Here is a 25,075-nt window from a genome sequence, read left to right as displayed (position 1 = left end):
CCTTTTGCTGTGCGCGGCGCGCGCGCCCTGGCCCGTGCCGCTCCCCACGTGGTGTGTCGCGAGCTGCCGGCTGAGGGCGGCGGGAGCGGGAGGAACCGGGAGCGGGAAGAACCGGGACGGGAACGGGAACGAAGGACCGAGCGGCCGCAGCGATGCAGCGCCGGAAAGTGGACAACCGCATCCGGGTGCTGATCGAGAATGGGGTGGCGGAGCGGCAGCGGACGCTGTTCGTGGTGGTGGGCGACCGGGGCAAGGACCAGGTAACCGAGGGCTCGGCGGGATGGGGGCTCTGGGGATAACGAGCACGGCGGCTGGGCTGGGATACCCAGGGCGCGGCTTTTTCCTCTGTGACAAAAATATGTATTTTTAAATAATTAAAGTAATAATTACTAAAAATAAGGAAACTCCGGTATCAGTACGGGCTGGGGGATGAGCAGTGGTGCAGTCACCATCCCTGGAGGGTTGAACAGACACAAGATGAGGTTCTTAGGACATGGGGCAGTGCCAAGGTGGGTTATGGTTGAACTCCATTATATTAAAGCTCTTTTTCCACCCAAAATGATTCTGTGAGCCTGTGAAGGGACGGAGAGCAGGGAAGGATTTGGGGTGCTAGTGGATGCGAGATTGGCCATGAACCGGCAGTGGGTGCTCACAGCCCAGGAGATCGATCGGATCCTGGTCATGATGGTTTTAAACTAAAGGAGGGAGATTCAGGCTGGACAAGAGGAAGAAATTCTTGCCCCTGAGGGTGGTGGGAGCCTGGCCCAGGTTGGCCAGAGAGGTGGTGGATGAACCATCCCTGGAGACATCCCAGGCCAGGCTGGACGGGGCTCTGAGCAACCTGAGCTGGTGAAGATGTCCCTGTCATGGCAGGAGTGCCACTGGATCATTTCGAATGTCCCTTCCACCCAAACCATTCTATAATTCTATGAAACAAACAAGAACCCCCAACATTAAAGCCGGCACAGCCTGAGGCAGAGCAGTGGTCTGTCTCAGCACGTAAGTCATCGCCATGCAGAAACACCAAGCACTGTCAGAAATGCTTTAGGAGACCTTGGCCTTAAACACCACCTGTTTCAGAAAGTTGTGAATTTAAATAAAATCTATTACTGGCAAATCGGGATTTTTTTAAAAAACTGGGAAAAAAAATATTTGATTTTCTGGCTAGCAGGAGCTTTATTCCTATTTCAGTCCTTTGTAAGATGTTACATTTTTTGCACTCAAGCCACGTTTTATGTACCGAGTCACCTTGTAGACGTCACCACATCAGAGCATGGACTGGACCTACCTGGTAACATTAAATGGGAGAAATTATCCAGTAAACTCGTTTCTCATCCGAGACTCTAGGCTTGTGTTTTTTGAGTGGAAAGGGGAAGAACAGCATGGCAAGACCGTAACATTTTAGGATAAGTCAGTTCAGGTAGCTCCAGTTCCTGGGGAAGTAAGATAATGAGTTGATCAGGTGGCTCTTAACTATTAAGTGTATATGCTCTTCAATGTTTGCTTGTCAGCACAGTTGTTCAGGAGCATTTCTGTGTGTTGGCAGGTGGTCATACTTCATCACATGTTGTCTAAAGCAACTGTGAAGGCCAGACCCTCCGTCCTGTGGTGTTACAAAAAGGAGCTGGGCTTTAGCAGGTAAGATGACAACGTGTGAAGCAAAAGCTCTGTGGCTGGTCTGCAGAGCTTAGGTTGCGTGGTTGGGTTGTAAGGAGAAACAAGATCAGTTCTTGGAGGAGCTACAGGAAGTTTGGTCTTCCAGAACTTCAAATTTGGCTTCCGTAGTACAGTTGACACCAGCACCAGGTGTCTTTCTGTAGCTCTGGACCAATCTCCCCCTCAACTTTTAAACCTCAAAAGACCAAAACTTTATTCCTCAACTTTTTAGCCTCAGTATTATTTAGGACTGAGTGCAGATGAAGCATTAGCATGCCTTCATTTTGAAAAAGTGGTTAAAATTGTATTTCTTAGTTTTGTGTGCGTACTTGCAGTCTGCACACATAGTCAAGAAGGAAGCGTTACCTGAGAACCCATGATTCCAACCCGGTGGTTTCTTGCAAAATCAGCTGGTTCTGTGTGAAATCCACCACTTGAGGCACATGGGAACATCTCGTGGAAGCAGCAAGTGTGGTCTCGGATGTTTTTCCTTGGAGGCTGCGCTGTGACTTCCAATTAGACTTGAACGCAGGCCTGAATTCTCAAACCTTTTTCCAAAGAAATTTCTGTGCAATTTTGTTCTCCAGCCACCGGAAGAAGAGGATGAGACAACTACAGAAGAAGATTAAAAGTGGAACTTTAAACATAAAGGACGACGATCCTTTTGAGTTATTTATAGCAGCCACAAACATTCGCTACTGCTATTACAACGAAACTCACAAGATCCTTGGTAACACTTTCGGCATGTGCGTACTTCAGGTAAGGAGTTAAACTTCTGATTTAAAAAGGATGTTGCACTAGTATCGATTGCTTTCCGTTTAAATGCTGCAGGAATAGTATTTGTTGCTTCTGGTATTTCAGTTTTGAAGCGTTTGCGTATTTTTGCAAGTTTGTGAGGGTTAAACAGCCCTGTTGGTAGAATTTTAATGTGATATTGGTTTATGCAGATGTCAAGTGTGAATTAAACTTTGAGAAATGATGTTTTTAGGCTTTCTGTTGCCTTTAGTAGATGCTAGTTGCACTGATGAACTCAAAGCATCTTCGAAGTTTTATTTGTTTCCTAGGATTTTGAAGCCTTGACCCCAAACCTGCTGGCTAGAACTGTTGAAACAGTGGAAGGGGGTGGAATCGTGGTGATTCTCCTGAGAACTATGAACTCGCTGAAGCAGCTCTATACAATGACCATGGTATGTTCAACATAATATGCCTGTTTTATATACATCATGATGATGATAAGTTTTGCTTTTATTATGGGCTGTGGTCTTCCTTCCATTATCTTTCCTGCTCCTTCATTCATCTATAATTGAATGATTAGGCAGTTCTGCCAACCTCTGTGTCCTGAAGTGCTGCAAGGTTACAAGGGAGAAACACCCATCATTCACAAATGTAACCGTGTGCTTTTGTTTCACAATAGTTTTGGAAAGTATTTCTTCTATTTGCCCATGTAACAGAAAATTTAAGTAAAAAATAGGCCTTTCAAGTGTTTTGTGACCTGTTGCTAGGTGGTATCAGCTTCACCACTACTATATATTTCTAGATGTGACTCACTCACACTGAGTATACTTACACCTAGAGCAGGAACTCTTTCCATTAGTAATAATGCCGTTAGGTGAATTAAAGTGCTAGACTATTTTTCCGTAGCATCCCTGGGGTGTTTGAAATGTTCTGTACCTGGCAGAGCTGACCTTTAGGTCAGGCAAGAAGAAGTAAGACCACTGTGAAAACTATGGGTGGGAAAAGTACATTTTTAAACAAATAGTTGGAAAATGTGGATGTTTCACAACAGGCAGAAAATCAGAATCCTGTATGGATTGTGGTGTTGAAAGAAAAGCAGACTGAGATCCACAAGAGTGGAAAGGAAATTGGATTGTCTCATGCGTAACGATCGTGTAAATGTCGCTGTTACTGCTGCTCCTTCTCCAGGTTGACTTCTCCCTTTTGTTTCAGGATGTGCACTCTCGATACAGAACAGAGGCGCACCAGGACGTGGTGGGACGCTTTAATGAGAGGTGAGTTACGAAGAGTGCAAAGGATCTTGTCTGGAACAACGTCATGCCTTGAGATTGGGAGGGCAGCCTATAGATTTGCATTGGGATGGAGCTTCTTGGGTGCTTTAGTGAAGTTTTCATGTACTATTCTGGAATGAGTACAGTTTGTTGTTGGAGGAATTGCTTACAAAATTGTGACATACGTTACAAGGATAGGCCCAAATTTGTGAAGTGTTCTGAGTCCCTTTCTTGAAACGCTCTGTAGAAACGCGGGCTCCAGATGCACCCAAGTTCAAATACTTATTGCACTACTGTAAAACATAAAACTGCTTAGTGTGGAGTGTTCTCTGTGGTTTTAGAAGTGTCTTGTAAAGGTATTTTCTCTGCTTCTATCGTATCGAATAAGCAGCTCTTATTGAGTGAGTGAGCCATAGCTCTAGCCATAGGAAAACTGCAGAATTTGTTCCTTAGAATGCAGGTCAGAACTTAGAAGGATGAATAAGCCGGCACTGTGCAGTCTTTAGGGATCAGCATTTGTCACAGTTTCTGTGGATTCACGTCTTAGGCTTTTCTGCAGCGACCTCCTGCTTAAACGCTGGAAATCACTTTCTAGTTTTCTTGCTAGGTTGTTTTTAGTTAGTGTTCATCCTGGTAAGTGGGTACCCATTTTATGTAGACGATCCTGATTTTATGATAAGCAAGTAACATGAGTAGCTGTAAGTACTGTGTCTGGGTTTAGAAAAGAGTTTAAATTAATTACCAAAATGCAACTGTGTTGCTGGTGTTCTTATGGAGTTGCCTTTTCTTGATTTCTCAGGTTCATTCTGTCTCTGGCCTCATGCAAGAATTGCATCGTGATTGATGACCAGCTGAATATCCTGCCCATCTCCAGTCACGTTGCAAACATCACACCTGTTCCACCGCGCTCGCAGGTCAGTGAGCAACATCACCCTTGGGGAAAACTGCTCTGAGGCAACCACGGTGTGTTAAAGGTTTAAAAAAGGGGGAGCTTTCCCTTCACCCTGATTTATATCAAATAATGGTCTTGCAGAGAGGAAGTAGAATGTTCTGCAAAGATAACACCTGGTGCGGGTGAAGCATGGGAAGCTGCCTTTTTGTCTGTCACAGCTTTTGTTGTGTGCTTGCCTGTATTTATTGATTTTGCTGTATTGCTGTTTAGTCTGGCAAGGTGGAGCTTAATTGCTGTGGCTGCTGTTTCAGAAGTGCACAGAGAGATTTGAAGCTGATGGGCAGTTGGGATGAGACAAATCAAAAGACCTTTCAAGGGCTGGAGGGTGGGAGAGCACTGGAAATAAGTAGATTACAGGCTCAGGAGACACCTGGTGCCCAGGAGCTGTGGTAGTCATTTCAATTTCTGAGTTACTCATGCCACATCTCAGGAAACATTCACTGAATATAGGCAGACATAGAGCTTGTGCTGTTAGAAATGTATCCTTTATGTCACTTTCAGTTGTAGACCAGAACAAAACAAACAAAAAACCCGCCCCAAACCAACCAAACACACAAACACAAGCAAACAAAAAACACCCAAAGTAAACCAAACAAACCACACAACACCAAATTCCCCCTGGCATTATAACAGTATTGACAGCAGCACAAGTTGGATGGACAGATTGATGCCTTTGGGATTTTAAGTGACAATATGGAAAATCAGAATTCATTCCCTTTTAAAATAGATTGTCTTTGTCTCCTAGTTTATTGTTTGGCTTTGCAAATGTTGATATTGGTTTGAAAACTGATCTATTGCTGCTGCAGTAGTTTTTCCCCATACCTGGCAATATGTACACCTCCTATGACAGGTATAATAAAGATCATAAAGTGTTGGTACAGCCTGAAGGCTGAAGAATCAATTAAATTCTTCAGAAAATTTCTCCATGGTATCTTCTTCCCAGCAATGTCGTTCTCCACTACCATTTACTGAAAAATCCTTTCCTTTTTTCCCTCTAAGCTTGGGGAAGCCAGGGTATCCACCTCTTGTGTAACCGTTCTCCTGAAGATGCATTAAAATTGAAGTGTTAGATGTCTGTCCATTTAGATTTTTCTGTTTCTAGGGAGTATATTCAACTTGTGGTAACATTTCCTTTCGGAGATCTTTCTCCGCCTGATAAAAGATACCAGAAGACATCACAAAGATGTAATTGTGCCAAAGTGTCCTTTACTAATCCTGTTACGTTAAATCCTGTGCTGACAGGAGGAGAACCTGCGGCCGCAGGACTTGGAGCTGAAAGAACTGAAGGAGAGCTTGCAGGACACCCAGCCGGTGGGAGTTCTGGTGGATGGCTGTAAAACCCTGGATCAGGTCAGTGTGGTGTTGAAATCTGAGATATGGTGTGTCAGTCGGATGGGCTCGTGGCAGGGATGGCACTGAATGAGCTTTCAAGGCCCCTTCAACCCAAACTATTCTATGATTCCAAACACAGCTGAGCTTTGTTTTCCATTTCTTTTTCCTGATCATCAGGCAAAGGCAGTTCTGAAGTTTATTGAAGCCATTTCGGAGAAGACTCTGCGCAGCACCGTGGCATTGACAGCAGCCAGGGGCCGTGGGAAATCTGCTGCCTTGGGACTGGCTATTGCTGGAGCAGTAGCTTTTGGGTGAGTGATCCCCCCATCTCCCAGGCTTTATTTGCACCCATGAGTTTAAAAATGGATCTGAATAGATTTGTAATTTCCAGTCCTACATCCCTTCTTTTTATTTTCATATCTTTTGATTGCTGAATACACTGATATTCAAATTCTTCTATTTCATAGTAATAAGAAAAGTCAGTCTTTAAAAATCAAGATAATCACACATCAGTTGAGATGCGTCTAAAGGAATGTGGTGTGTTTTGATTATTAGGTAAAATCAACCCCTCATATAAAGAAAACATTCTACTTAGTATATATATGTAGATGTTTTTAGAAAAAGCGTTAAGCTCTTGTTTTATTTTTCTATGCAGTTACTCCAATATCTTTGTCACCTCTCCAAGCCCTGATAACCTTCACACTCTCTTTGAGTTCATATTTAAAGGCTTTGATGCACTGCAGTATCAGGTAAGGACCACAGACTGTTTTATGATACTTCACAACATTCTGTTCAGGGGAGGTTTTGCATCTCATCTGTGATTTTGTTGTAACATATATTAGCTACCAGCCTTTTTAGTAAAGTTGTGCAAACGTGAATCATAATACAGTTAATGTTTCCTTCTCTAAGTTGGGAAAATGTTTTTTGTGAAATACTTTCTAAGAGATGTAAATAATTTAGTTCTCAGGCTTCTGAAGCTTTTGCTTTAAGAGTTATAAGTAGAATCTGAAATAACAGCATACTCTTAGCAAGCTTATTTTGATGATAATGGTAAACGATATTTTTCTTAGATCTTGTATTGTTCATGCTGTTTAACATGTTTTCTTTCAGGAACATCTGGACTATGAGATTGTTCAGTCCTTAAATCCGGAGTTTAACAAGGCTGTTGTCAGGGTGAATGTGTTCAAGGAGCACAGACAGACCATTCAGGTAACTGACCCCTCTTGCATTTCTACTTTTTGTTCCTAACTGTTGGCTTTACCATTGCTGTAGTTATTTTGATTTTAAGCAGGTTCATTTTGTGTGATTAATTTTGCTTTAAGGCAGACCTTTTTCTTCCGGTGGATGACTTTCACAAAACATCTTATTTCTTTCTGTGCATAACTTGAAGATTACAGAGCTCCCTTGGTACTTGCATGTGGGTTTCTTGAAATAAAAGCAAAGGAAGATGAAAGAAACAGTGTAGGAAGAACATATGTTTCTAGTGATTAGATTTCCTTTATTTTCGTGATCTCTGCAGATGAATTTGTGTGGAAACTTGCAAAACAAGATGTGTGCTCCAGTCCTTGTTAGGGTAACACAAACCTTCTCTCAGCCGTTTGTTTCCATGGCTCAATCTCTGGCTTGATGGTTGTGAAGAACAGGGACAACAAACAGCTTTTCAGGGCTCCAGCTTTGCCCACTGACTTTTCCCTAATTCCCAGACAAGGTGGTGTTGACAATGGCAGTGTCCTCTCATTCCTTGCAGTACATACACCCCGCTGATTCTGTCAAACTGGGTCAAGCTGAACTGGTTGTGATTGATGAAGCTGCTGCTATTCCTCTGCCCCTGGTGAAGAACCTGCTAGGCCCTTATCTTGTTTTCATGGCTTCTACTATCAACGGGTAAGGCTTGGGCAGCAATTCTCTACCTGGGAAAACAGTTGTGTGGACTGTCTCTTGTCCACAGTACTTGTTGTATTATACACTCTTGCATCAGGTCACGCTGATTCTTATCTGTCATGGAACTGCTCCTTAAAATAACTAAGAGTCAATACTTGCTGCTTTCCTTTGGTTCCACTGTGGATTCATAAAGTGTTTAACTTGCACCAGTTCTGCTACAAGGAGCAAATACTTGAACAGGATTGCACGGTCTGTTAGGAGAGAGGGAAGAATGACATTTTCCTTCCAATATGGAAGCGACAGGGCAGGCTGCCCCATCCTACATGCGCAAGGACATCAAAAGGCAGCAGTTCTCCCAGAATCACAGCCCTCAGGGTGTCACATAGCTCTGGATGGCAGCCCAGTTCTGTGCTGGAGCTTCCCCGTGGCTGCGAATTGCTGTTTGGTTATTTGCTTCAGACTTTTGCCTTCTGCTTTTCAGGTACGAGGGAACTGGTCGCTCATTGTCTCTGAAGCTCATTCAGCAGCTCCGTCAGCAGAGTGCACAAACCCAAGTCACCATGACAGCGGAGAACAAATCTACAGCTACAGCTAAACTCACCTCAGGTACTGCAGGAGCTTGTAAGGGATGAAAGCTGAACAAATAATGATTTTCTGATCCCCTGGGACCCCCATCCTATGGAATTGTTCACCAGCTGCAACTTCCAACACCAGGCATTCTCTGAAATCTTTTTGCAGCTCGTACTTTGCATGAAATCTCCCTGCACGAGTCCATCAGATACGCCCCTGGGGACCCAGTTGAAAAGTGGTTGAATGATCTGCTGTGTTTGGACTGTCTCAACATCACCAGAATTATCTCCGGCTGCCCGCTGCCTGAGACTTGTGACCTGTATCCTTACTCAGATGCTGTGTTCTGATCAAAATGTCTTGCTTTCAGGTGAAGGAAAGGAGGCTTTTTCAAGCTCTTCAGCTAACGTGATGCCATCAGCACGTGATCTTTTGGCAAAGGTCTATTAAGACTACACTTCTGGAGTTGAGCTGCCTTTGTAAGACTGGTGCTGTGTGTTACCAGGACATTACCAAACTCCCCTATTATTGCAGAGAGAATCCTAAGGAAGGGTTGAACGACTGGAAGTCCTTGTTGAAGTTATAAAAGGTTTAGATTTACAAATGAAGGATGTGAAAGCTGGGAACACTGCCCAAAGTCATTCATTTTTGTCGATAGATCTGTAGAGCCTAAGAGCAGAAACCAGCATATAACCTGAGGCTGCACTGGGAAATATTACTCCTAAACCAACAATGAGCTTTTTTCTGTGTTTCCAAGGAGGTTCAGTCCTTAACCCCTCTGTTTAGATACTACGTGAATAGAGACACCCTTTTTTGTTACCACAGAGCATCGGAAGTTTTTCTGCAGAGGCTCATGGCCCTCTATGTGGCTTCACACTACAAGGTAGAGCTTGTGCTACTTCTGCCAAAATTTCAGCTAGGAATTTGGTGGAGAGAGTCTGATTTAATTGACCTAATCACTGTTTTCTGAACAGCTTCAGTTATTGTATACAGTATTCTCCCTTCTCGGAGAAGATCTCTGCCTTGGTCTTGGCTGAATACACCGGATTTACAGACAGCTGGAATATTTTTATCTAGAGAAATTCTGGAGACTAAATTCTAGATGAGACTACAAGTTTACCAGAGTAGTATCAATGGTGAACCTCTTCTGCATTTCTCTTTACCATATTCTAGTAGCCTCAAATTAAGAAAAAGAGTGGTACCATTGTAGTGCTGAAAAGAGAAATAATTCATCTCAAGGTTTCAAGACCATAGGTGACTAGTAAATGTGGCTGGTGAAGTCCATAAGTACCAAAAATCTGACAATTCAAAACAAAAGCATTTAAGGTTTGGTAGATTGAAAGCAGCTATATAAAAATGGAAAGTTAAGTTCCGTGCATGTGAGAGCAAGAGGTTTCACTTGAGAAAAACAGATGCTGTCTGGTTTAACAGCCATGAACTTGCCCCTCATGTTCCTCAGCCATTAGTACTGTACTAATTCCAAGTCTCTTACTACCCCCGAATTCAGAAAGTGGAGCTGCTAACATTACACTCGACTTGAAAGCTCCTCACGTGGAGTAGTTCTGCAACTTTCTGATACATCTTTACCCTCCAGAACTCGCCCAATGACCTCCAGATGCTATCGGATGCACCTGCCCATCATCTTTTTTGCCTTTTGCCACCTGTTCCACCCACCCAGAATTCGTTACCAGAAGTCCTTGCCGTTGTTCAGGTAAGAGAGCAGCTTATAGCTGTGAACTGTTAAACAATGTACCTGCCTAGAGATGTAGAGATGTTCAGCCTTTGACTGCTGGAGATCTGACCGTGTGCTTTGTTCTTTAATGCAGATTCTAGATTGTGTTCGATTTTACTGTTTCATAAAAGAAAAAGGCCTATTTACGTGAAAAATAAATGACATTTAAAGAGAAATATTGGTGGGACAAGCTTTTATGTTTGCTTTTGATGGCCTGCAGAAAATTCATAGAGCTCTTTCGATGCTTTAATCTCTTGAGGCTTGTCTTGCCCCGCAGTGTAATTCCTGCTGCGCCAGATGTGCACGTCAATACCGCATCAGGGACGCAGCAACCGGGTGTCAATTGTGATTGTGCTGCAGTGGAGTGACTGTAGGAGAACAGAGTTTTTCTCCATTAATGGTATTTTACCTTTTCCATCAGGTGTGCTTGGAGGGAGAGATCTCTCGCCAGTCTATCATGAACAGCCTTTCCAGGGGAAAGAAAGCTTCTGGTGATCTTATTCCCTGGACCGTTTCAGAGCAGGTGAATAATTTGGCTGTGTACTCCCACCCAAGATACATTTCAGCACTATTTGTTATTTTTGGAGTACCCATCTGTGTTCTTTACATTGACTTTTGTCTCTTACACAGTTCCAAGATCCGGATTTCGGGGGCCTTTCTGGTGGGCGTGTTGTTCGTATTGCGGTTCACCCGGATTATCAGGGGGTAAAGTATTTTGGACCCCGGTTATTGTGATAAATCAGCGTTGTAGCCTGTCAGCATCCCAAGCAGCAGTATACGGTCAGGCTCCAATGAGATTTATTGTGAATTACCGAACATTCACGCTGGTGTTTGGCATTTTCTGAGTGCCAGAGTTAAGCACCAAGAATTATTACAAGTCCTGAACTACCAGGCGGGTTCTCATTGTGATTTGGGACATCCTGTTGTGCCCTTCATGGAGCTGCTGTGTAGCAAAGAGAATGTATTTTTGCAGTGACTGAGTGATCTCTGGCCTGATGATTGTTCATGGGTTCGTGAGGGGTGAATCTTGTTGCCCTGCCTTAAAAATTAGATACATTTTTTTGCTTATAGTGTATTGTTCCTGCTTCACAGATGGGCTACGGCAGCAGAGCTCTGGCTTTACTGCAGATGTACTATGAAGGCAAATTTCCGTGTTTGGAAGAAGAACCAGTTCAAAAGCCGAAAGAAATTACAACTGTAAGCGGTGAGGTATGGAGCTCAGTGCATTTCTTGGATTTTCTGTTGTGCTGCTTGTTTTTCGCTCTAAGTCTCGGTGATGGTTTCTCCGTGTAAGGAGAAAATCCTCGTATTTATTTTTTTATACAGAATAAGAGATTTAATTTGCAGGTTTCTGTGAGGATTGCTACCAACGCATTTCCGCTTTCTCTTTCAGACGGTTAGTTTACTGGAAGAGGTCGTGACACCTCGGAAAGACTTGCCCCCTTTACTTCTTAAACTGAGCGAGAGACAAGCTGAAAACCTGGACTATTTGGGGGTGTCTTATGGCCTAACACCAAGATTACTCAAGTAAGACATTAGGTTACTTGCTACTTACATCCAGTGCAAAACATAACTCTGTAAATAGTATATATTAATATATATTACATAATATATGTAGATAATATAATGTGTAAATACAGATGCAGATATTTTATCCCTTGGACACTATCTCTTCATATTTCACTCGATTTCTAAAGCTTCTCCTCTAAGACCTTTCCTTGATGTACAGTAGAGCTGATGCTAAATGCAAGTTTTTCCTCAAGCTCCTTCTGAGGGAAACCCATTCCCCTCTTGGTTGTCCCCGTGACCCTTCTAAACAGTTAATTAGCTTTAATTGCGCAGATTTTCCAGGCTGGAGAAGAAATAACAGCCTGTAATAAGTAGGGAGAAGTTAAACAGTACTTCATGTGACCTGTAGAAACTTGAACTTCTGCTGGTTGTTAGTTTCCCGTCTAATGTAAATGCTTTTCACCACAAACTGCAGCTGCTTCTTGCTTTTCTTACCATGGGGGAGCTGAGTTACTGCAGCACTAAATCATTTATTAATTTTTCCTAAGTTTCGGCTCCGCTTTACAACATGGTTCTATATAAAAGCATGATCGTATAATAAATAGTATACAATTCAACAAAATATCTAGATTTCTGAGGCTTTCTTAGCTTTAGTGTGGGAAGTAGCGAATCAATAGTTTGGGACAGAGTCCCAAAATAATGCAGAATTCTTCCCATTGCAAATTATAGAGCAAATGGTTCGGATGTCTTTATTTGAACGGTCACTCTTGGGGCAGAGGGGGGAGAATAAACTATCCCACTGCTAATTTCCTTAATTATTTGATGGTTAGTTGTGGTGGAACAAATAAAAGGACGAGCAGGGAGAGGCTGGGGTGCAGAAATAGGGCTTTTTGCTGACATTTTCAGCGTCGTGCGCAGCTGCTGAGCAGTCACGTCATGACCTGGAGGGGCAGGTTGCCAGTGACAGTTGCTCTTGGGTCTGGCTTCTTTCTTTTGTCTGGGACACCATATGTTTGGTCTCAGCAGGTCTTTTTCTACTGGTCCTCCTTTTACCAGGCAATATGAATAATAGGATCAGTTCACAACTGAGATGTAGGAAGATCAGCAGGATTTTGCTGATCAGTTTGGGATTCTCTCTGGTCCACAAGTGACTGTTTGAAACCTGGAAGATGCCAGGGAAAATGGTCGTTCATTGAAGACAAGCAAAGTCTCTGAAGTGAGCTGTAAATCCTCAGCCCCTCCCCTGGGGATCCCTTAGAAGTCGCTGAAATTATTGGGCAAAACCTGTTCACCTATTTTTAAAGGAGATCCTGGAAGCACGTCAGATACAATAATCTTGTGCCATGGCTGTCGGCCTCTGACAGCTTGTTCATAGTTTCATATCACAATCATCATTTTTCACTCCTCTAAATTAGAACTGTAGTCTGATTGCTGTTACTGCTTTCCGTCAGTGCTCATTTTCGTTAGTTGGTGGGGTGTCTTACACACTTTTCCTTACTTTTCAACAGTTGTTCTTGTATGGATTGAATTTAACCACAAGCATTATTGTAGAATCAACACCTCCGTAATTCTCAGCGCGTTTTCTCTTCTCCCTTTCCCCAGGTTTTGGAAACGTGCTGGATTTGTGCCAGTTTATCTAAGGCAGACACCAGTAAGTAACCTACTGTTTCTGAATGAAATCCAGCCCTATTGAAACCACTGGGCATCTTTCCATTGGCTTCTAGGAGATGCGATTTGGGCAGGAAAGTTTTCTGAGGCTACATTTGGGGGTTGGTTTATGTTTGTTTTTCTTCTTTGGGCCTATGGTTAACTAAAGGGTTGTGAATATGGTCTTATACGTAGTTTGCACTTTAAAAATGACAGCCAAGGTGGGTGTTATTAATGGGGTTGTTAGTAAAACATGCAAGTGGCCCTTGAGCTGCCTGCTCTTGTTTTTCTAGGTATTCACAAAAAATAGCACTAGAAGTTATAGTATTTTGGGGGAGAACAATCTGTTTGTCCTGTGTCACCGCATTTTTCTTTGTTTTTTCTGGCTCTTGAGCTGTACCTGGAATTTGTGCTACTGGTTACATCAAGAAACCAAAATCCCTTAGCACTGGGATCTGCCAGATTCTAGAAGTTCATTGCTTTTCCATTAGGTGCTGGTGACCAGTAGCAGTTGATACCTGTGTTGTTGTTGATTTAGAAGATCTTTACCTTCTTCAGTTGAGCACAAGAGTGCAAAAGGTTAATGGGGATGATCGGAAATAAATCTCATTTATTAGAATGACCTGACGGGTGAGCATTCGTGCATCATGCTGAAGACGCTGGATGAAGAGGACGCTGAACAGGAGTCTTGGCTTATTGCCTTCTGGAAAGGTAACTTTCATTTTGCTAACGCTACAAGAATCTTCTGGGATATTTATTCTAGAGGTCCACAGGAGTAATTTATTTTATCGCCCTGTACTGTAGATTTTAGGAGGCGCTTCCTTTCTCTGCTCTCGTACCAATTCAGCACGTTCTCTCCATCGTTGGCGTTGAATATTCTGCAGAACAGAAATATCAAACAGCAGCCACAACCGCGTGAGTACCCGGGCTCACCGTGTTCGTTGGATTGCAGTTTAAAGTCTATGTACGCATTCCTCAGAGTTCTCAGAAACACACGTTGTAGGATGTCTCCTGTGAAGTGCCATGAATTGCTCTTGGTCAGTTCCTGTGTTGTGTTCCTGTTATCCAGGAAAATGCTTCTGTTTCTTAGTGAAAGCTAAGAGGGCATTTTCTGCCACTAAAAACAGGTAGTGGCTTTTTGGCATGTTTCTTTTTTTTCCTCCTATTTTAATTGAAGATTTAAGTAACCCAAAATTGGAGAGCTACTGACTATAACAGCCAAAGGCATCACAAAACATGGATGGATGTTGCAAATCCAATATGGAATTAAAAGGGAAGTGTTGCATAGCAAGGGGCAGGAGGAAGAGCAGCTTGCTTAGGATCTTAGCAAGAATATTGTCGTCAGAAAGTTGGAAATTAGAACGTGATCTTTCTATGAGAGCGGCTTTAGTGTGTTGAATTCTGAAGTGTCTTGGGAAGTGAACATGTAGCAGTTGGAAAAGGAATGTGTTTAATACTGAGATACTGGGTAGCCCTGAAGAACAGTCTTGACGTTGTTGTCTTTTTGTTGTAGCCATCAGCCGTGCTGAATTAGAATCGGTCTTCATCCCGTATGACCTGAAGCGATTAGAGATGTACTCTCGCAACATGGTGGACTATCATCTCATCATGGATATGGTCCCTACCATTGCCAGGATGTTTTTTCTCAACCAGCTGGGCGATATCTCTCTCTCTGCTGCGCAGTCGGTACGTGTTGCTGTGAGAACCAGCCGTGCTTCACCTCTTTTTGGAGATACATTTGGAATAGTTTCTTGTTCTGTGTCATCTTTAAAAAATGTTTACCTTCAGTTAATTGCTTCTTTGTAGTCCTCTTCATGGTTTCTCCTGCTTGTAGTGTTTTTCCACCTTTAGCTGGACTTCAGGAGAAACAGATTTGTCTGTACTAAGTATGGAATGGCACCTGCTGTCTACAGAATAATTTAGGGGTGTTCCACCGCATCTTCAGCTCGTACCAGAGAAATCTTGTGTTACTTAAGTAGAGCAAGGACTTGGTGAAATATAGGGAGTGCAGAGGGTAATATATATTTGTATTTGCTCAAAAAGCTTCTGTAACTGAAATACATGTCGTCTCCTCAGGCCCTTTTTCTAGGGATTGGCCTACAGCACAAATCTCTGGACCAGCTGGAGAAGGAGGTGGAGCTGCCCAGCAGTCAGTTGATGGGCCTGTTCAACAGGATCATCCGCAAAGTGGTCCAGGTAGGAGCGTCCCAACGAGCCTTGTCTTGGTTTTACTGGACCCCAGTGTAATTCCAGTACCGACCCTGGCACTAATAGAAAGCTGAATCGGAGCTGTGTATCTTTTACATGTCCCCAGCGATTGACTGTGAGCTTCTTTGTAAGAAATCCCAGTGGAAAATCAGATATTTATGACATTGATTTATACAGCATTTTCCCAAATAACAGTGCTTGTGCTATGTTTTTCAATGTTGAAATATCGCGACTAAAATCCTGAGCACACAGCCCGTCTTGGCAGCTGAGCCCGAGCCACTTGCTTACGATTGTTCACTGCATTGTTGGCATCTCAGCTCTTCTTGACAAAACACTTTTCTGAGGTCATTTAGGGGTAAACTTGAAGTCCAGTGAAATAACTGGAAAGCTTTGGGTGTGGTTTTCTGTCTCTGTGATAAAGTGAGAAACGTGATGAGTTATCAGACGGAGAGAGGGACAGAACTCGTGCTCAGCATAACACCCTTACAATTATCTTGAACAAAATAACACACAAAACAATAATGCAGCTTTTAGCTGCAAATGTTAATCAAATGATGCTGTACTAATAAAGTCTGTTGTAAACTAAGAGTTCTCCGCATTTATGTGAGTGACGTTGAGTGCTGACTCATCTTAGTTTTATACTTGTTATAAAAGCTGTGTATAATTCCGCCTTCAGGAAGCAGCCTTGAGCTTTTATTTCAGTGTGACTGAACGAATGCGTCAGAAATAAACAACTGCCTGATAGTATTTGCAAGGTTAGAAGGGTTTCCTGGGGACAGACAGCATTTCTTATATATTTTAAAGTGATAACCTAGAAGAAACATCAGCAAGTCTTACATGTGTTGGCTTATTTCATTTTCAGTTGTTCAACACAGTCCAGGAAAAAGCTGTGGAGGAGCAGATGGTGGCAACAAAGGATATTGTGATGGAGCCAACGCTGAAATCTTTAAATGACGATTTGGTAATTACGAACAACTTCTTCATCCATATGTAAACGCTCTGTGGAGTTCCCTTGAGTGCAGGAGCTTTGTAATCTGAATTTTCTTGGATGGAGAGAATTCCACATCGTGTCTGTCACTTTATGGTCGTTAAAACCTGACAGCTTTGCTTTACATGCTTGTAGTCAGGCTTTGTTAATCTGCAATACAGATTTTTTGCAGAACCGACTAAGATGTTTTTGGAGTTATACATTACAAGCGTATGTAGGCGAGTAACACCATAATGCAATTATATAAAAGAGGGATGCCTTTCAGCATCATCTGGTATTTATTTTAGGGGATGTACTTCTCTTTCAGTGGGAAAGGCATTTTCCTTGCATTACGTGGTCACTGTTGCACTGAGAACTTAATGCATCTGTTGTGCTGCCCTGTTGTAGGAAGAAGCCGCAAAGGAATTCCAGGAAAAACACAAGCAAGAGGTGGAGAAGCTGAAGGGAATGGACCTCACACAGTAAGGATCTATCTGTATGGGTCTCAAATCCAGTTTTCCCCTGGTATCTGTTTGAATGCTGCGTCACTCATGCGTTTTGCTGAGCCTCGTGCACAAGGCTGTTGCAGTATCATGGTCTCAAACCATCCTGGCTGTGTACAGTATGCATATTACACATACGTAAGTTATATAGTTCTGTAATACGGAGTAATAAAACAAGCTGCCTGGCTGTGGGCTGTTTCTAATTTCACAGCTTCCCGTGCTTCTAGAAATAGTCATTATTTCCTCAAAGCGGGATACCCAGCTCCTGTTGTCTGCTCTCCAGCTGAGCTGCTTGTGCAACTCAGGTGAAAATAGCACCTGGCTAATTTTAATATTCTCTTCTTTAATTAAAAAAGAACACAGCCAACCAGAGCCTCTTGTACTACCTACAGTGTGCCTGGTTGCCTTTGAACTGCTGTAGAGCTGGACAATTTGTAGGATACTGACTTGCTGAACCAGCAATTTACTCCAAGTATCAGCAGATGTCTCTTCTTGCGGGCCAGCAGGAGTTACATGTGCCACTCTGATTCTCTCCCTTCTCCTCCTCCTACATTTTATCATATAAACCCTGTTTACTATACTGACATCCTAGAAAACTTGTCTGATTTGGCTCTGGATTAATCTCTGTTAAATTTGAGAAAAGGAATAAAAGCTGCTTTGAATCTTTGGTTGTCTCTTTTGAAGGAAGGACAAAAATGGATGCGATTGGAAGTGACTTGCAAGTCGGTCACTATAGGAAAACAATATAACCAGAATGTTTAAAGAGTTTTAATTCCATTTTTTCATGGATAGTGTTACATAGCCGTTGGTCATTTTGGACCATGTTCCTTTTTTTTCACCCAGAAATACATCTCTGTTCTCCATGACGAAAGAGAGAGAAAAACCTATTTTGAACACTTTTCAATACAGGTTATAGAAAACTAATAGAAGAGCCAGAGCTGTTGGATCTGAAAGGTTTTGGCCAGTGTTGTTCAGCCTTGTGTGGACAAAGGCCAGTCTGTTCTAAATCCCGAAGAACGTGAGGTGGAGACCAAGCGCTCGATTCTGCTCCACCACTTAACTTTATGTGGAATTTCCAGGGTACTTGAACACCCACACCAGGGGCACAGAACATGAGCTTATTTGAATAGCAATCATTGTCTTCATTTCTCTTTTCAAAAGAAAGCTGCAGATCTTCAGTTTTCCCAGGACTGATGCAGAAAAACGGCACCATTCAAGCCTAGCGCTGGTCTACAAGCACCTGCTAATTTAACTATATGCATATATATAACATTATAAGCCATTGCTTTTTGCATCCTCTTCCTTTACCACCCCAACCATTCTCCTCTCTTTTGGAGGGGGAAAAGGGAAAAAAAAAGCCCTCAGACTGTTATAAAGAAATCCATATAGTGAATGTAGATCTGATTGTGGTTGTCAGGCTGTAGTGACTGAAGGTTTATCTTTTAAGAAATCTGGTGGGCAAAGGACTGTACACCACTGCTATGGAAAGAAAGAATATAACCTTTGTGGCCTCATTTTGTGCTTCCCTAACAGCTGCGCTCTGCACTCTGCGTGCTCTGCTCTTCTGACGAGAGCTTTTCCCAGAACAATTCGTGATTTTTACAATAGAGGCTCCTGCGAGAGCTTCATTTGACACTGCCCAGTGTTGGATGGGGACAATTGCTGGTTGCTGTTGACCTAGTTTGGACCGAATCTGCTGACAGGATCGTGACGAACCATTGTATCCCTCTGTTGGTCTAGTTTTGTGTGTATTTCCAAATCTGGTTGGGTGCTGACGCAGTGGCTTTGTTTGCAGAGTAGTGTCTGCTGGGCAGTGTAATCACCTTTATTTATTATTTATTATTATTATTATTATTATTATTATTATTATTATTATTATTATGTGCTAGCAATTTTACTTGGATTTTCCTTTTTCACTTAGATATATTATCCGAGGTGACGACGACGAATGGAATGAGGTGCTAAGCAAAGCAGGACAGAACGCTTCTGTCGTCAGCGTGAAAAGGTAAAGAAAGCTGAAATAATACCCCATGGAAGTCTCTCTGGTCTTTCCTGCTGCCTTATCATGTTGTTTTTCAAAAGGCTGAAGCTGAACAGTTAAAAGCAGATAAAATGAACGTAGTGTCCTCAATAGACGCTCAGTTTTCCTGGAGAAATCAGGGTGTGAGGACCTGAGAGCTCTGCTGGGTGCTCAGGGGTTGCTCCAATGGCCAGGCTGCTGCTCTCAGTTCTGTTGCTCTAGAGTTTCCTTCTGTCTTCATGTAACTCAGTTGCTTATTGCAGCATTTTTCTGTTGACATGGTTAAGTCTTGATCGTGATCACACACAGGAATTGCTTCATTTTCTCCCTTGGGTCGCTTTTAAAGAAGTAACTTATTCAAATTGGGTTAGAGAATGTGAAGATTAGAAAATCTTGGTCATACTCCCATTTGTGCTTTCTCTAGCACCAGTTTAAATGACCTAAGAATTTGAAAGCACTTTCTCCCAACCACATTTCTAGACCCTCACCCCCCCTTTTACAAAAATCTTTCCCAGCTGGATGAGAATCACATGTGTTTTTAACAGATATTTTGTTCCTGTTTCCCAGTGACAAGAAGAGAAAATTAGAAACAGCACGAGGACCCAAGCCAAAGAAGAAATTTCAGAAGACTAAAGATATAAAGCAGAAGCGGAAGAAATGACTTTAAAGCCAATCAGTGGACTTGAATTAACCAGTGCTGTACTTAAGAAGTACTGTTCTCCTTTAAACCAAAATACTTGCTTTTTGGGGGTGAGAGCTGGAGTGAAGAAGAAGCTTTAGAGGCATTTTTAAGGTGTTTATATTACAGGAAGCACAGTGACAGTACCAGGAGCCAGTCTGGGAAGGCTTTTTATGAAGCGTGGCTGCAGCGAGGTGCTGTGCACGCTGCCACATCATGAGGGCACTTTAACAGCTACGGACTTTCCATTCAAAGAGGGCACATCGAGCTGTAAACTTTCCTGCATCTTAATGGTTGGCGTCTTTATTAAAAAAGCTTGGACAACAAAGGATAGAAGCGTGGAAGGCTTTGGTTTGAGGCTCTGCCTTTTAGCATTTCAGCACATTTCAGTGGTACTGCTGCTCCTTTGGAGCAGGAAGGAGTTTTTGGTGTGAACAACAACTGATTTTATATTTGGCTGTTCAGGGAGCACAAATCACGCCGTCAATTCAAACTCGTGATGTCGTCCTTGCTCACAGGGGTATATAACAAACACTTCCAGTTTGGAAGGCAGCCTGTAGTTCCTACTTATTGTAGTAAACGCTGCTCTTGTGCATTCACACTTGCACGGTCTCAGCATTCCCCCAGCTCAACGGTTTCCAGTTCTGGAGCAGGGTGGCACCATTCACAGGTGCTGGGGAAGCTGCTTGGGCCACCCTGTCCCCCTGTGCTGGACCTGGAGCTGCTGCTTGGCTTTGGTAGAAAGTTTTGTGTGAAGGTCACAGAAAATCAGCACAATTGTGAATACATGGTCTGGGTGATCCCATCTTAGAGCTCAGGGCCAGCTGAGCAGACAAGTCCCTCAACTCCCCAGCTCTGTTATTGGCAATAAATACGTACCAGTTTGGAGCTGGGACTTCCTGTGACTGCAGGCTGTCAGATTCCAGAGGCTTCAAAACCAGGTAAAACCTTTGACACAGGAATATCTTTGTCCCAAAACTGAGTTCCCCCCGCATTGTCTTGGTGTTCTGGCTTTATACCCTACAGATTTGAAACAGACTTACTACAGCTGCAGTACATTTACTTGTAGATCTCACAACTCCTTTTTTCCAGCAAATCCTTGAAGAAACAGTTTCTTCCTAGGGAAAAAACTATTTCTTCTTTAGGAGGCTGGTTTATGAAACATCTACATTAAGGATGGGCCTTGCACAGGGCAACCTGTGTGTAACTTGGGTTAGAAGGTCACAAAATGAGAGTTGGTGGCAGCTGCAGCTTTTAAAGGCCTGATGAGGGGCTCGTTATCACACAGCTGTGGGGTGGCCTTATGGTGGTGGCTGCCCTGAAACAGCTCGAAAGAACTTGCAAAAGGAGCAGGCAAGAAGTCTGAGGCTCCTCACAGCTTCCCAAGAAGTCCTCGGGAGAAAAGGTGAGTGAATTCTCTTTGGTTTTGCTGTTATTTGTAAAAATATGGGAAGTGGTGGCTCTGCAGGGAGAGGGGTGAAGAGCTACAACCTATTGTTTGACTTGGTCCTGAGAAACAAAGAACTGTGGTCCCTGGCCAGCAGTTCCAGCAGATGGAGTGGAGCCTGTTGTGCAACCCAGGGGCTCTGCAGCACCAAACCCACATTCCCCATGGATATCTGGAGGATTGTGGTTTTTCTGATGTCTTGCTTAGCTTAATACAGGTGTTTTTGGGGTGTTTCTTTTTAATGGATTTTCCTGATATGGTCACATCCTTTTGAGGAAGGGGCAACAAAGATGTGCTTGAAGTGGTGGTCAAGCAAGGAACTGATATCAAATGGTTACTGACTGAATAGCGTTGATTTGTCCATGTGCTCTGCTTGGCAAGATTCCAGTTGTTTATCAGGCTGTAAATCAAAGCTTTAAACTCTAAAGAGTATTTGGCTCTTCGAAACTTCGCACTAAGAAAGCAGCAGTGATTATTTCCCATTCTCTAATTATGCAGGTTGCTGCATTTGTTCACCCAGGGGTTGTTTTGCTTGCTCTGGGTCTCCTAGGTGACAGTATCAGAAAGGCTTTTTTCCCTTGGATGTTGTTTCTTGTGGTGAGAAGATGCTGACTGAACTTATTTAAAAGGTAGAAGTGGTGCAAATTATAATGCACCTCTTAGGAGGGGTGTTAAACTCTGGTTCTGCTCATAGGTTCAAAACTGGTGTTTAAGAGAGGTTTTATTGTAGAACATCCACGTGCTGTTGGGGCTCAGAGTTCAGTTTGTGGTTTTTAAGGGTTAAGCTGAGGATCAAATGGACAAGAAGTTCAAAAAAAGTTCGTATTTATATGAAAAACATGTCAAAGTTTCTGTTTATTTATAAGGGCCATGCTAAATAGCCATGAAACTGCATGAATTCGACTGTCGATTTATAAATTGTCTGTGAATCAAGGCGGCAGATAGTAGGCAAAATTAAACTGGGTTCTTCAAGCAAATGAGGATTTTACTATTGAGCTGAATTCTCGCAGTGATTCCTACAGGCTGTAGTGATCCTTGCTCTGTTGTCCGTGAACTGGGTGGATTGTGGTTGTGATAATAGTCTTGGAGGATCTGAGCTGTGTGTGCTGAGCAGGAGTTGTATTTAAGGAGTGTATTCAGCCGAACTGTTCTTTTTCAGGTTTTCCATGTACATTTTATGATTTCTGGCGGCTTTTTAGGTTCCTCTGCCTGTTTATTGCTCCATGAACAGTGGAAAAAACAAACAAACCAACCTTCAGATACTAAAATAAGTGAGAGATGTGGCTTTTTATTGTTTTAACAAGTCTCATCAAACTCCATTTTCCTCTGTGCTTTGCATCAGTCAAGCTGGGTACAAATCCCAGCTTAAAGTCAGGGCTGGCTGAATGCAGCCCAGCAACAAAGCACGATCGCGTCTTTCTGCGGCCAGAATGGTGCTGAAAACACCGCGCGACACAGGAGCTGAGAAGGGCGCGAGTTCCCTACCTTTGAATTTTAGCATTTGGTTGCTTTTGAGCCTGTTTCGCGCTGCCTGGAGCTGGTTTTTCTGTACCCGATTCCCTGCGGATGGGGATGCTGGAGGGAGCACGCGCTCCCTGCTCCTCCTGTCGCACTCCGGGGATGCATCTTTGCACAACCCAATGGCGTTTGTGTCTCGGGCGCCGTTTTAAGCCTACAAGGTCAGTTTATGGCCTTTTCTTCCGCGTTTCTTGGCTGTCACATTGCTGCAGGTTCACTCTCTCCTCCTGTCCGGTACCCAAGTGATGGAGAGTGTGGCTAATTAGAGGAAGATGGGGAAGCCCCGTGGAGCCCCCGCAGCTCTTGGCAGGTGGTGGGGAGACGTGACCTGGTTGTCAGTGGAATCACCCCACTCGCTTCGAGACCCGTGAGCTATTTTGACAGCTGCGAGGTACCCGGGAAGGGGTAAAACCAGTGAAGCTGAGCATCATCTCGCCTCCCCCAGCTCTGCGAGAAGCGATCAAAGGAAGGGAAGGTTGGTGTGCAGGATGGGGCGAGATGCAGACAGGGCAGGAGGAAATGAAATCTCTTCTATTTGGTCATTGTGATATTGCTGTGGTGTTTTGGGTTTTTTTTATTGCTTCCACAGCTGAATTTTTGGCTATTTCTCCAAATCATGAGCCTGTCTCTTGGTAACTACATGCACCTTCATGGTGTGTGTTTCCTTCTCATTAGCAGAGGATGGAGAGAGGTGGTGAGGGACCTGCAGCACCTTCTGCCTGAGCTAAATGTGGTCTTGGGCAGAATCCTGTCTCCTTGATCTAGTGAATTCCCCATCCAGTGAGCAGTATAGGTGAAGCTTTGTGCACAGGGGCGGTCGTCCAGTTGTGAACTGACCTGCTCGGTCTTTAGTTACTACCGGTAGGAAACTGGACGGCACTGGAATGACTCCAGCTCTGGGGCCATGCTGCTCTCAGCAAATCCCGCTGTGCTGGGGTTTCTTATCATACCTCCTTTTCTGCCTCTTTTGCTTGGGCAACTAGTGCTGAGTGCATTATTAAATTATTCTATGGGTTATTGGGTCCCTTATGCTCAAACCTGCCCTTTCAAATCTGCCTTTTGAATCATCTTCTCTGCCCCAGGCAGCGGTGAGAGCAGCTTTTCTGCCCCATTCCTCAAGGGAATCGCCACTTTCCTCTTTGTCCCCTGTGTCTCCTTGGCTGTCACCACTACAGCAGGTGCAGGAGGCGATGTCTGGTTGCTCAAGCAGCGTTTGGTGAGGGCAAAGGGCCAGTTCGTAGCAGTGCGGCATCAGCCAGCGCTCACCTGCTGTGCTAAGGCTCATTTTAAAGCAAAAAAGCTTTTATTTTAGCCTGAAAGTCACCCCGTGTGTTCAGGAAGATGTGTGAGCTCTGTTCATCTCCTCTGCTCCATGAATTGATAGAGTCGTGGCCAGCAAAGCTGTGCAGACTCCGCTGTGTTACTTTCTAGGGCTCCAAGGGGCAGCGCTGTATAAAACAGAGGTGATGTGCAACTAGGAAGTTCTGTTTGATCTACTCGGTAGGATAAAAGGGAACCTTGGCTGTTTGTACTCCGTGATTCTCGAGGGCAGGTTGGTGTTTGTATTGGTGGCTTTCCAAGAGGGCTGCTGGAATGGCACAATGCAAGAAAAAGCACCTCACATGGATCGTTCCCATCCGATTTCACTCGGATCACTTAAATCAAATGCTAAGAAATGCTTGTGAGGGTAATTTGTTATAGAACAGGATTTTAAGTCTGTCTTAGACGCTACTGTCTGCCGCTTTTCGATGGAAAGCAGGTAAACTTCAGCAAGGGAAAATGCAAGTTAAACTTGTTACTTCAATAATGTTTGAGCCTAGGAAGGGGAAATTGATGCCTTTTCATCCCTTGCTTTAAAGGATAAAATATAGGTGTGTGTGTATATGTATATATATATATATATATATATATATATATATAGAGGTGTGTGTATATATATATAGAGGTGTGTATAGATAGATATATAGATGTGTGTGGATATATATATATATATAGGTGTGTGTAGATAGCTAGAGATATATATATATATATATAGGTGTGTGTAGATAGCTAGAGATATATATGTATATATATATATATAGGTGTGTGTAGATAGCTAGAGAGATATATATATATATATATAGGTGTGTGTAGATAGCTAGAGAGATATATATATATATATAGGTGTGTGTAGATAGCTAGAGAGATATACATATATATATATAGGTGTGTGTAGATAGCTAGAGAGATATACATATATATATATAGGTGTGTGTAGATAGCTAGAGATGTGTATATATATATATATATAGGTGTGTGTAGATAGCTAGAGATGTATATATATATAGGTGTGTGTAGATAGCTAGAGATGTATATATATATAGGTGTGTGTAGATAGCTAGAGATGTATATATATATAGGTGTGTGTAGATAGCTAGAGATATATATATATATAGGTGTGTGTAGCCAGAT

At 43.0% G+C, this 25,075-nt stretch overlaps 1 protein-coding gene across 1 annotated transcript; it reads left to right on the top strand.

Annotated features, from left to right (window-relative positions):
- Positions 1-32: 32 nt before the first annotated feature.
- NAT10 (N-acetyltransferase 10) lies at positions 33-19,987 on the top strand. The gene is made up of 28 exons (XM_065838821.2): positions 33-260; positions 1,547-1,638; positions 2,244-2,415; positions 2,721-2,843; positions 3,604-3,665; positions 4,462-4,576; positions 5,857-5,964; positions 6,124-6,257; positions 6,602-6,695; positions 7,057-7,155; positions 7,694-7,830; positions 8,309-8,433; positions 8,566-8,716; positions 9,181-9,277; positions 9,989-10,105; positions 10,548-10,649; positions 10,757-10,831; positions 11,219-11,335; positions 11,520-11,653; positions 13,238-13,286; positions 13,900-13,993; positions 14,087-14,197; positions 14,796-14,968; positions 15,359-15,478; positions 16,353-16,451; positions 16,866-16,939; positions 18,882-18,965; positions 19,548-19,987. The coding sequence occupies exons 1-28, from the start codon at positions 153-155 to the stop codon at positions 19,639-19,641; spliced, it is 3,060 nt and encodes a 1,019-aa protein (XP_065694893.1). The 5' UTR covers positions 33-152; the 3' UTR covers positions 19,642-19,987.
- The last annotated feature ends 5,088 nt before the right edge of the window (positions 19,988-25,075 follow it).

Source organism: Patagioenas fasciata, chromosome 5 (assembly GCF_037038585.1).
Source record: "Patagioenas fasciata isolate bPatFas1 chromosome 5, bPatFas1.hap1, whole genome shotgun sequence".
Lineage (NCBI taxonomy): Eukaryota > Metazoa > Chordata > Aves > Columbiformes > Columbidae > Patagioenas > Patagioenas fasciata.
This window is presented reverse-complemented; position numbering and strand designations above follow the sequence as displayed.

Excerpts from the sequence above, each read along its gene's own strand:
- NAT10 (XM_065838821.2), top strand. The coding sequence starts at position 153 with ATGCAGCGCCGGAAAGTGGACAACCGCATCCGGGTGCTGATCGAGAAT. Across the intron at positions 6,258-6,601 it reads GCTGGAGCAGTAGCTTTTGG|TTACTCCAATATCTTTGTCA; the intron begins GTGAGTGATCCC and ends TTTTCTATGCAG. Across the intron at positions 13,994-14,086 it reads GCTTATTGCCTTCTGGAAAG|ATTTTAGGAGGCGCTTCCTT; the intron begins GTAACTTTCATT and ends CCTGTACTGTAG.